The sequence below is a fragment of the Frieseomelitta varia genome, unplaced genomic scaffold, assembly GCF_011392965.1.
Source record: "Frieseomelitta varia isolate USP_RPSP 00005682 unplaced genomic scaffold, Fvar_1.2 scaffold_314, whole genome shotgun sequence".
Taxonomy (NCBI): Eukaryota; Metazoa; Arthropoda; class Insecta; order Hymenoptera; family Apidae; genus Frieseomelitta; species Frieseomelitta varia.
Genome location: NW_025110051.1, coordinates 294,037 through 307,368, shown reverse-complemented (window position 1 = coordinate 307,368; position 13,332 = coordinate 294,037). Strand labels below are relative to the sequence as shown.

Sequence of the window (13,332 nt, the reverse complement as noted above, 5' to 3'; positions counted from 1 at the left end):
GCATGGTAATTCAAAAGTTATTTCAGACGTGCAAGTTAAGTTAAAAAAAAAAGAAATGAAGATGACCTTGAGAATTTCGAAACCCACGAAAAATTGATATACCATATCGCCATACAACTTTCGTATTAATTCTTCATCAGACGCATAGTAATTTAAAAGTTATTTCAGATGTGCAAGTTAAGTTGAAAAAAAAAAAAAGAAAAAAATGAAGATGACCTTGAGAATTTCGAAACCCACGAAAAATTGATATACCATATCGCCATACGACTTTCGTATTAATTCTTCATCAGACGCATACCAATTTAAACGTTATTTCAAATGTGTCAAGTTACGCGAATCACCTTGTACATATATAACCCATGTACATGTCCCATTTGAATTATATATATTCCCAGACGGAATCCAAGAATATTAAACGACGTCTGTTTGGAACATCTATCTCGCATATTGCTCGGCACCAAAAGGGGTACAAGGGGGGATTACAATGGAAAATAAAAGTAAAACAAAAGGGGGGAGGGGGATAGGAAAAGATAGGATGGAAAGTGCCCGCGCAGCTCCTGCCAACGGATCGTTGCTGATAAAGCGCGATAAGCGGCACCGCGGCACGTTATGAGAACGGAAACGATAACGCCGGCACATTTTCGGGGGGCGACGTCGACGCGACGTCGCCCCCCTTGCGCTTTTTCCAGCGGCGACGCTTGAAATTCGCCGCGATTCGAATCAAAAACCATGGCCGAAGATCGGTGAGAGCCTTCCCGTCTCTCTCTCCCTCTCTCTCTTTCTCTCTTTCTCTCTGTAACTGCAACACACACGCCGGCTAATTGAATGTGTCCCCGTTTGCGCTCGGATTAATCCCGCGGCAAGGATTCGTTAGCTCGCCGGAGCTGGCCCGTTGTTGCTGTTGTCGCGGGCGGCCGTCACGCCGATAATCGCCCTGCACTGGAAATCGATCCTAAGCTCCTTTCCACCGACCAAGCGCCAATGCTGCTGCACCATCTTTCCAGCTGACGTCACAAATCCCCCTCCCGGCCCCCTCCGCCCCCCCGAGTTGAAACACCGTTCCCGCCACTTGTGCCTCACCGGAACTTTTTCCTAACCTTTATTAGTGTCACGCGACTCGAGATCATTGTATTTACTGTTTTTTTTCCACGGAGAATCGCAACTGATATATATATATATATGTGTACCCTATATATGTAGACTTTATGGACACCCTATATATATATATGATGACCATAGTCTATATATAGGGTATATATATATAGGGTGTCCATAAAGTCTATATATATATATATATATATATATATATATATATATATATATAGGATATATATAGGGTGTTCATAAAGTCTATATATAAAGGGTATATATAGGATGTCTATAAATATACATATATATAATAATTTATATATATATATATATACATATATATATAAAGTGTCTATAAAGTCTCTTTACAATTTCTTATATAACCCATATAGAAATGTATTAAATAAGGTAACTGTGTATGTTTATATATATATATATATATATATATATATATAGGGTGTCCATAAAGCCTCTTTACAATTTTAAATATAACCCGTAATAGAGATGTATTAAATAAGGCAAACAAAAAAATAAAAGAAACTTAAATTTTGTAATAATTTCCACTTGCCTGTCTTCTCATTTGCCTTTGCGATAAATTTTTCAAATTGTAAAGAGACTTTATTATACGGACACCCTGTATATCTTTTTCGTAGTGCCGAAGTCTGTCAAATTTAGAAACGAAACTCTCCATCTAGGGACTTTTAACTTCCAATGAAACGAATTCGTATTTTAACTTCGGTTGAACCTTTTCACTCGCGCTGTAAATGTAACAAATTCTCTACGAATTTATAACAATCTGTGTAAACAACTGGCATAACACCGAACACAATCGAGCATTATATATTGCACGACATAATATGTCGCATTCATATTTTTTTTTTTTTTATATGAGGGTTTAGAGTCGCATCGACTACGAGGTCTTTAGCGACGTGTCATTCATATTTATACAAGAGGTTTATGCAAGAGATGTATTATGTATTATGCAAAAATAGTTGTATGTAATTGCATATATAACACACGGAGGAGGGAAACGGTAAATTCATTTTCGGTCAAAAGGAGTTTCTTTCGTTAAGAAATTTGCAGTCAAAAGGCTCATTCTCTTCCGCCTATTTTCCTTGCCTCGAGTATTAAAACCTCTCAGCATCAAAGGATCTGCTTAATTCAATAACGCTCAAGTACTCTTGCACTCGTATTTAAATGAAACAAAACAACGAAGCATTCGATGTTTGAAATTATTATGATATTTGAGAATGCAAAGAAAAAGAACTACATTTATACAAAAATCTCCACTTTGATTTCAATTCAAATGAACGTATATGTCTGATCGAATGCCGGCTAGACAAGTGATTACCAGTAATTAACAATCAGACATCCATACCACGATATAATATAACTGAAGAGAAATATAGAAACTATACGTTCGCATGTTTTGTAAGCATAAAAATGGAAATGTCATCACTTAAATGCACATTATCTATATATATAACCTAAATCTAACCTAACTTAAACCTAGCCTAAACCTAAACCTAACCTAATTTAAACCCAGTCTAAACCTAACCTAACTAAACCTAAACCTAACCTAACTTAAACCTAGTCTAAACCTAAATCTAACCTAAACCTAATATATATAATTTATACACTTGTACAATTATACAATTGGATGTTTACACAAAAAATGCTACTAGCTCGGATAGAACCCAATTGTCTGTCACCTGTACTTCCGAGTGTCATTTATAGTCTACAGATAGTGTCCTTATTCCTTCCTAGACCAGTGACGGCGAACTTTTTTGAGAAGTAGGTCAAATTTCGTTCATTATTTTTTTTAGTACTAGCTCGTGAGTCACTAAGTTAGTAGCGTCACTTGGAAAGGGGGAGGAAAGGATGGTTAAAAACTACTTTTCTTTGGTTCTCACTTTTACAATCCTCTAAAAAGTTTACGTTTCCTTTTTGTTTTGCAACGTTTGCTTTTGCAAGTGAAGAGCAAAGAAATAAACGTCGACGTCGAAAAATTGATACAAAAGGGGTGACATCGTGCCCAGTCACCCCTTCACTATACATTACATATATATATATATATATATACTTTATTTCTTAATATTTTTTATTGTCTGTTCTCTCTTTTGTTATATATAAAAAAACTAGCAAAGCTACCCATTCTGAGAATGGGATCTAGTATGTTTTTTTAGTGTTTTTTACATCTGTTTAATTGTAAGAGCTGTATAAAATGTTTTGGACACAACTAACTCCAATATAACATTTAAGAAATACCTACTTGAAATACCTACATGTACACATAACCATAAGTCGTAAATCCTCCATGAAACACAATTATGCATCTATTTCTCACGTTTAAGCTCTAACCGGACACTTGTAATTTTCTTAACATTTTTCGAAAAATAATTAAAATTCTTTTACGTATATGATGATCAGTTTATAAAAATCAACGCGTGGATCATTTGAAAAGCCCGCGTGGGCCAGGCCCTAGAATGTTGAAGTGCCCTCTATTCACGAACGTGAATTTCACTGTATATCATTAATCAAACGAAGTGGAAACCTCCGCGGATTCTCCCTTACCGGCAGAGCAGCCCTCCGAACCTTTCGAACCTCGGGAAACGCGCGTTTCGCAGAGAATGGTTCCCCGGTATAACGATGGCATCGATCCTCTCGGTCTCGGTCTCGACTCCCCGTCAAAGAGATCCCAATTTCCGTCGATTTGTTTGGCGCGAGGCGTTCCAGCCCCCCCGAGAGGTATTGTTGTTGCCAGCCAGAGGCAACCATCTCTAATGATTCAGGATTATCGACTCGCGAAACGCTTGTCTAACGACCGTCTTTTGCTTGTCTCTCGTTTTCTTTTCTTCTTCTTCTTTTTTTTTTTTTCCATCTTGCCGAGTCATTTCCCTTCCATTCGATGTAAATATATTAGATATTTATGCACGCTGCGGACGACTTTCAAAAACGAACTCTCCTCAAAAGAAAGGGGGGGGGGGGGGTTTAATAATTACGACCCCTAAGGTTCTTTGCTCTTCTGAAATTGATCGAAGAGTCGCTCGCTGTCAAGTAGCAAAGAAACGTAATTTCCAACGATTCTAAAAGAGGGGGGAGGGGGTTCGATTTGTTCAAGTTGCCCCGTTCGAACGTCACAGCAGATGATTTGTACGAGCCGTTTATTTTGAAAGTGAATCTTTAGATCAAGATGATTTAGAAATATTGGTAACTGATAACACTAGCGTGGTGTACGACGCTTTTGTGTAATTTACCATTCCATAATTAGTATAATAAATGTTGTCTACGAAATACACACACACACGCTTTTCGATGGCCTTTTATAAATGGACCTGAGCCACTTTCGAAATAAAAAAAACTTTTGACCAGCCAATTTCCTTCCCTGAAAATCGTATGAAATCTTAGCGATTTTAAACTACGATTAAAATTACGATTAAAATTAATAAACTACGTATATTAACTACGATGTAAATATATTAGATACGTTTAAAAGAATTAAATGATCACGTGGAACCGTGAATATTAAAATGGCTTTAATTTGTTTGGAAAATGGAGTCGAGCCACTTGGAAAATAAAACGGCACGCCGCTGTGTTGGAAACTGGACACGTTTAAACGCTACGGGAAAGTAACATGATCGAACGAAATAGGCACGCGATATTCCGCCGATAAAATATTTTCGAAATATTTTATCCAGGCCGGGTGATATTCAATACGTGAGTTTCGAATGGGTTTGTTCAAATAAATAATACGCGAAATGCACGCAGGCATTCGATATCGTCGCCCCCTTTTTTGATCTACTTTGCAATACTCTCCGAGCGGTTCTCTCTTCCGTTTCAAATCATCTTCCCGTTCGAAAATTGATGCATGCACACGCCGAGTAACCATTTATGTACTTTAATAAATTTCAAAACGAGTCGCAATTTACGCAAGCTTCGCGGAAGACGGGCCGATCGGTTTCGTTTGTTGCGGGGGACAAAGCGTGGAACAGAAAGCTCGGCAAATTGATCGACCACTGGCGATTAATTTTATTTATCGAAGATTAATTTCCTTTGATCGACGATTAATTTTGTTTGTTGATGAAATCGATCAAACTGAAAATTCTCATCGATTAATGGCCAGCTTTGTCTTCAATTTAAATGAAATTATAATCAAATCTAATGTAATGACGAACAATTGACTAATTTTTTTTTAATTATTTTATCATTTTTATAATTTTTCGTATAAATTTTATAATTTTTTTCATCATGTTATCATTTTTGTAACTTTTTCTCCACAACGATTGGTATTTTCAAATTTAAAACATTTCTTTAAAGATATATAAAATGAAGTATAAAAAAAAAAAAAAAACATGGAAGACGTTCTCCTAATACTTCATAACGAATCAAGATCAGAATGCAGCTTCACTCCAAGGAAATCAAATGAAAAAAATAGTAAACTATTACAGTAACGACCAAGTGAGACATTGCCAACATTGACTTACGATTTACCAACACAAATTAAATTAGTAAACGAAACAGGTTAGGTTACGTGTTTCGGTTAGGTTTTTATTTTTATAACCTCACTTTTTTCCAATCTTCGAGTGAGAAGCTCGAGCGTAGTATCAACCTTTCAAAAAAAAAAAAAAAATAAATAAATAAATAAATAAATCACATGCTCGCCGTGTCGTCGTTCACAGTGATGAGAATTCAGTTCGTCGAAGGAGAAAATCAACCGTGAAACACGCGCTAGTCCACGAGTGCAAACGACATAGAGCTTCCGACTGTGCGCCGGAAATGGTCGGAAATAATGTATTCGGTGGGATCGGCGCACCGAGGGATTCCTTTAGAACCGCAGAAATCGAGCCTTCGCCGCGTATCGCGCCAGCAAACGCAAATTTATGGCTTCCAGCTCCCTCCCGCTTCCTTACTTCCAGCGAGCTGTTCTAAACGCTCTCGAGCTGTTGCAAATTGCCCTGAATGCCTAGAGAATACTGATTCCGTCGCGCAGCTCGCTGGAATCAGACCGCGAGTCCCTCTGGCGGCGGTGGATTAAACTGTGGGGCCACGATGGCGAATTGTAAGACACTGGGCTTTCGCGTAATGTCTCTGCGAATGTTAATTGGGCTGGCAGGTATTCTACGTCGTTCTATTCTACGAGCTAACCGAGTTTGAAAATAAAAAGTGTCCTAAGATTTCTTTTTAAACGAGAATGTGTATGTACAGGGTTGCGTATTTGTATAGAGTGGTCACTGAATGATAACTTTTACACGTGCTTTTTAAATTTTTTATCATTTTATTTGGAAGTATAATTAATATAATTATAATTATTTGGAATGACCATTATTTTCCTGTTCATAAATACTAAAAATGGAAATGAACAAGTTGTGGCTTTTTCAAAGCCTTCAGTTTTGGCCACCCTGTACTTGCACTGAGAATCAGTTTGGAAGATTGAAACTAAAAAGTGTCCCGAGATTTTTGAACAAGAATGTGTATTTGTATAAGGTGGTCACTGAATGATAACTTTTACAAACACATGTTTTTTTTTATTATTTTATTTGGAAATATAATTATGAATATATATAAATAAATATGAATAATAAGATGAATCTCATAAGTATGAAAAATGGAAATGAACAAGTTGTGACTTTTTCAAATCCTTCAGTTTTGGCCACCCTACACTTGTACTGAGAATTAGTTTGAAAGATTGAAACTAAAAAGTGTCCTGAGATTTTTGAATAAGAATGTGTATATATATATATGAGGCAGAATGTATGCATATATATATATAATGAGGCAATTTCTATGCATTTTCTCAAGCAATGTTCCACGATATCTGTTGCAGGTAGTGTTCAGTGTTGCTGCGTGTTTTCCTGATCGATCCTCGTGCGAGTGAACCGGGACTTTCCAGTTGTATTTCCAAGCGTATCGATATCGTCGCCTCGCGGCCAGCAAGCAAGCAAGCAACCAAGCAACCAAGCTACCGAACACAGGAAAGTGTCCTCTCGACTGGAGGAGAGCGCAAGTACTCGGCATGAAGGGTGAGTCCTTTGAAAGTTGCCCCGTTCGATGCTCGACTTATGGTCGATCGGCCATTTCTGGCCCCTTGTCTCCGACCACAATGCCCTCGTCTAATCTGTTTGCCCCGCCAGAAATTAACCAACAACCGCCGAACGATTGACCAACAACTTCACCGTACCTGCAGTGTTGTTGTTCGATCGAGAATTTTCAGCGTTAATTCATCGAAAGTGCAATACGATATTTCGCCGTAACGAGCTCGAGGTATTTCTGCCCGGCAGTCAATTGGGTTTAAATAATCGATTCGCCCGGCGAATTCTTGGGAATTTATCGGCTTCGCGAAAGAGCGGTGAAAATTTAGGCGCTGTACGTTCGAGCATCGTCAAATCTTCTCGACGAAATGGATTTTCAATTTCGATTTGTTGATTTAATTTTTCGTTGTTCAGTGAGTTGGAAATATAATGCGACGATAGAAGATTGAAACGACGACAAATTGACGTATCTTTTTTTTAAATTAAAATTACTCATTTTATCGAAATAACGTAATATTTTTCTTATTAAAAGTAACAAACGCAATTATCAATTTAAAATTGAACGACGACGCCAACGATCCGCCTTCACGGCCGATAGAAAATCCACAGTTATCCAACAAAGGGCGAAACGCCAATTGTTACCCAAAGCCCTGAACTTCCCTGAAAAAACAACGAACGTCCAACCCCCTTGGCTCGGTTCGCGAGGAGGATCCATCCGTTTTAATCGGTCGCCCGGCGAACTAGATCATCGTGGCCTGGCTGAAGAAAGACGGGGCAGCAAGAAATTGTACCTCGAGGCATGGATCCCTCGTCCGCTAATCTGGCTCCATTAAGAACTTCATCGGCCTTTTATCTCGGCCTTTAGCGCAGCCTCCGCGTTATCTTTTAATCGTTTAACCTACATCAGAATGGCCGGCTAGAGAGAGAGAGAGAGAGAGAAAGAAAGGAAGCGACTGTTCGATTCGGCCCCGGGTCGATTCCATTTTCGAATGGCGTATAGGGTGAGCCACTGTAACTCGAGCCACCTCTCGAGTGTTGTTCGTTTTTTTTTCTGAAGATGTGAACACATCATTTTGACAAAAATTGTCTGACACAGGGGGGGAAGGAGGAATTATTTTTGTTGCAGTCAGAGGCGACGTCATTTTCTTTTTCTTTTTTTTTCAAATGAAACTCTATATTTTTTTTTTATTTTTTATACACCAGTGAACAAAACATCCTTTTGACAAAAATTGCCTGACACAGGGGGGGGGGGATTATTTTTGTTGCAGTCGGAGGAGACGTCATTTTCTTTTTCTTTTTTTTTTTTTTTTCAAATGAAACTATATATTTTTTTTTTTTTTTTTATACACCAGACATTTNAAATGAAACTATATATTTTTTTTTTTTTTTTTTTTATACACCAGACATTTTTTACACACCAGTGAACAAAACATCCTTTTGACAAAAACTATCTAACACAGGGAGGGGGGAGGGGGGGGGAATTATTTTTGTTGCAGTCGAAACAGACGTCATTTTCTTTTTCTTTTTTTTTCAAATGAAACTCTTTTTTTTTTATTTTTTATACATCAGACCCCGATGCAGCTTTTTATTTTTGATTAACAAAAAGAAAGAAAAGTATTTATTCGTGTCGAAAAATTAATGATTTGGAAGGTATTTTAATTTTAATTTTTGTAAAGGCTACGCACGAGAGACAAGGACAATTATGGTTTCCTCGTCTTTCATACGACAGATTTTTTTTAGAATTGAGGTTAGAATATCTCCTAAACTATCGGGGAACGCGAAATTTATGTTCATTCAACATTTCAGCTGAATATATGTATATAAATTATTTATATAAATTATTATATAATTATATAATTTATATATATAATAATATATTTATATAATTTGTATAAATCATATTTTATTAATTTATATTTATTTATATAAATATATATAAATAATATATAAATATATAAATAAATATAAATTAATGAAATATGAAGAAAGAAATAAATATAATTAAACGTTTTAATATAAAGATATTACTTAACATATATATACTTTTGCTACTTGAACGAAACAATATATTTATCTAATTAAATATAATGGCAAATGTAAATATATCTATATGTGTTCAAATTATATGTATATCATATTACAATATATCATAGTAAATATATAATAATTTATATACATTATATATGTATATAAATGTTTGACAATGTTTGTCCACTTGTTGTTCTTTGACAGGAAAATCAACACGATTTATGTTTTTACATCAAGTTCAATTTCACTTAATAAATCGGCCATCCCTGTATACGCGCGGCGAATAATCGTCGTGCTCGTAAACTGAATTTCCAAGCCACGTGGGCGACGTTCGGTATCTCGAGCGTAACTCGCGTTTATCGTCGAGGAAGCCGCTCACGCGCGAGACGCCGCGCCCCGCACGTACGAAACGCATAATGCATGCGATCCGCATAAATTCAAGCAGCGGAGCCTGCCACCTTGGCCCACGTCCCGCTTCACCCTCCTCCCGAGAAAAAATTGCGAAACAATCCATCTCGAGTTTCAACAACGAGTTGGACAGCGCCGTTGATCCTTCGCCTCTCTTGCCGCTTGGCAATAAAATAATATAGCGCTAATGGAATAATTCGCAGCCCGCGTAATGGGGAAATCGCGCCGCGCTAATTATTGAATATTTCAGAGCGTGCGGAGTGGCGCAGCGCGGACGGGCCCGCCCCCCACTCCATCCCAGCTCCCCCCACTCCATTTCAGCCTCCCCCACTCCATTTCAGCCTCCCCCACTCTACTCCAGCTCCCCCACTCCATCCCAGCTCCCCCACTTCATTCTAGCTCCCCCCACTCCATCCTAGCTCCTCCCCCACCACCTTTCGTTCTCCCCTGACGATTGTCAGAGCGTGCACGCTCTTTCCCGAAGACGCGTGGCAAGCAAAGTCACCAAAGAAGCGAGCAAGATATACTTTTAGCTTGCTCCTTTTCTCGAGAGTTTCTCCTTCCTTTTTGTTCGAGTTTTTGTCTTTAGTTTTTGTGTTACTACAGCACCGTTTTTTCGTTATTAAGTTAGTAGCAATTAGTTACTTGGTGATTGAGTTACTAAGTTATTAAGTAATCAGGTTACTCATTATTATACTCTTCGTTCGAGTTCTCGTCTTACGAATGCCTTCATTTGCCGTTAAAAATGCTATTTTTTTTTTAATTATTAATTAATTGCTATGTTCTTTATCTTACGAACGTTTTCGTTGTATCATCACAGTGCTGTTATTAATTATCTGTAGTATAGTTATTGTATTCTTCTATCGAGTTCTTGTCCTATAAATATTTTCGTTATACTGTTACAATGTTATTTGTGATTGTTTATAATTTGTTATCGTAGTTGTAATATTGTTCGTAAATGTTGTTTATAATTCTTTTTATTGTTACAACGAAACGTCTGCCAGTGAGCAAGTTTGAACATTATTCGAATAAAATATTTGAGAACCGATTATTTAAATCTGGATCTGGCTCGATGTTATTTATTTATTTATTTTTATTGCAAATTGCTCGATCGCTCTAAACTAATTTCCCACTTCTCGCTTTGCGGTTTATATTTTCTCGATCCTATACAAGTATATCAACTTCCGTTACGGTCATCATTTGTTACTTCGTTCCAACGATTAAATTTAAAGCCAAATTTTAATTAAATTATTCCTCAGTTAAAAGAACGATTCAAAGTCGTTTCAAATTGTTGTTTCTTTTTTTCTCTCGAATAAAATTTCCCAGCAGGTAATCAGATTTTGTCGAACGACGCAACGCGACGAGAGTAATTAAAAAATAACAAGAGTCTCCATCCTTGGTATATATTTTCATTCTCGAAATTGAAATTCACGGTAGCCTTGCTCCTTTCTTCTCCGTCTTTTTTTCTTCTTCTCTTTTTTCCTTGTTTTTCTTTCTTTCTGCCTGATTTTGCTTCGGCGAAGGGATGGCGCGCGGGCTCTCTTTTGAAACGGCGGGAGAAAGGATGTCACTGAAAATGTAGAGCAACCGGGGGTTGTGACGGTTGCGTGCGAGCAATCTGCGTGGTTGGCTCGATCTGGGTCACGGAAATCGCTGGGAAACGTAATTTCAGGATACCCGTTCGACGCCCTCTTCTTCGCCGCCTTTGCTGACCCGCTTTCCCCTGCGCGATCGCTCCTCGCTGCTTCGATTTAACCTCTCGCGCACGTCGAGAATTTTTTCGCCCCAAATTGCAACGTTTCTCTCAGTTTTAAATATATATATATATATATATATTAAGTATAAACCAAATACACAGGGAAAACAAGTAATAAATTCATTAACGTTTCAGTAATTTTTATCCAGTGACGAATTATCGGTTCGGTCACTCGTTATGGTCCGCAATCGGGTTGCAGGTTAATCAACGATTAAGCGTAGAGTAGTTTCCGAAAGAAATATTTGACGCGTATTTTTTTTTTTTCTTTTTCTTTATTTATCGGCGATCGTCGTATATTGCGACGAATTCATCGACCCGTTGTAAACTTCGACATGATTCAAGACCGTTTACTGCCTCTAAAAGGTTATTTGCGTTGAACGTGCGTAAGAAATTCATTTGAAATCGGCGTTAATATCTGGTTAACTATCTCTAGAGGATAGTTCCTAACCTAACTCTAAATCTACCTAATGAACATTAATGTAAACCAAATGAACCTAACCTAAACCTAACTCTAAATCTACCTAATGAACCTAACCTAAACCTAACTCTAAATCTACCTAATGAACCTAAACCTAACCTAAACCTTAATGAACCTAAACCTAAACCTAATGAACCTAATCTAAATTTAACTCTAAATCTACCTAATGAACCAAACCTAAACCTAACTCTAAATCTACCTAATGAACTTAACCTAAACCTAACTCTAAATCTACCTAATGAACCTAACCTAAACCTAACTCTAAATCTACCTAATGAACCTAAACCGAACCTAAACCTTAATGAACCTAAACCTAAACCTAATGAACCTAACCCAAACCTAACTCTAAATCTACCTAATGAACCTAACCTAAACCTAAATGAACCTAACCTAAACCTAACTCATCCAATTTTCACACACAATGACGTACGATCATATTTCACGTATGATGAATTCGAAGTTCATTTGAAGAAAAATACATAGTTTCATAGTTAAAAAAAAAAAAAAAAGAATGAAAGTCACCTTGAAATCGTGAAAGCCTTCAAGATTTAAGCACAACGAATTCCTTCGTAATGCGAAAACCAGGATTCCAATTTCGAATACATAGTTTTCAGAAACGAACATTCAAGAAAATGTATTAAGCTTTATTTGGAGAAACTTATTGTAAATTGTTATTAATAATTATTAGTAATTATTATTATGAAGAATACGGTTTTCTAAATTTATTGTTCAAACAAATGGTACACACGACGAGTTCAAAAGAAAAGGAAAGCGACGAATTATTTTTGTACGGCTCGGTCACTCGTTATGGTCCGCAATCAGTTGCCGGCGCAACGTGGTTAAAAAGACTTGCCCGCCGTTTCCCTGCGCTTCTTCTCGTTCCGTACAAAAAAAAAAAGGTTCTTCTTTTATCAGTTCGACGAAGCGATTCGAAACTAAAACTAAAAATTTCATGCACGAATTAAGTGACAAAAAAAGAAAAAAAAAAAAAAGAAAAAGAAAAACGAAAATATTACGAGCTCGAATTGAAAGTCTCTATTTGGAGAACTATGATTTGAGCATCCAAAGTTTCTGTTTGCAAAGTTCTGATCACTCAAATACGTACGAAAATATTCTACGAATAACGATAATTACAAGTGATAATGATTGAAGTGTATTTGTTTGCTGCGATATTCGTCTCATTTGTGTCATTATCGTTAGGGACGTGTCATCGTAATCGTTAGGGACGGCTACGGGACTGAAAGTTTTAAATCCGCGATGCTCGAAACTCTGCAAGATTTCGAAACTTTCGAGGCTGCCGAAACTCTCGAGGCACGAAGTGCTGATCTCTATTTTACAAGTGGAATTTCTTGTTTCGAGAACTGGAGTTAACTCTATCCCAGATTCTCTGTTTAAGTACACTAACGTCCGAACTCTTTCTGGCTCTGATCTCCTTTTTCCCTTTTTCTTCGTTCGTTGGCTCTGTGTACTGAACAGTTCTTCAGATTAATCATTTCCTTGAAATATTCTTTTTTTCTCTTCTTTTCTTTTTTTTTTTTTTTTTT

At 37.1% G+C, this 13,332-nt stretch overlaps 1 protein-coding gene across 1 annotated transcript in view; it reads left to right on the top strand.

The window, feature by feature from the left end:
* The window catches only part of LOC122529886, a 251,889-nt gene that overhangs the window by 63,296 nt on the left and 175,261 nt on the right, over positions 1-13,332 (top strand). The window contains exon 3 of the mRNA XM_043656393.1: positions 6,914-7,109. Coding sequence (XP_043512328.1) covers positions 7,103-7,109 — 7 coding nt within the window. The 5' untranslated portion in view covers positions 6,914-7,102. The remainder of the gene's footprint in view (positions 1-6,913; positions 7,110-13,332) is intronic.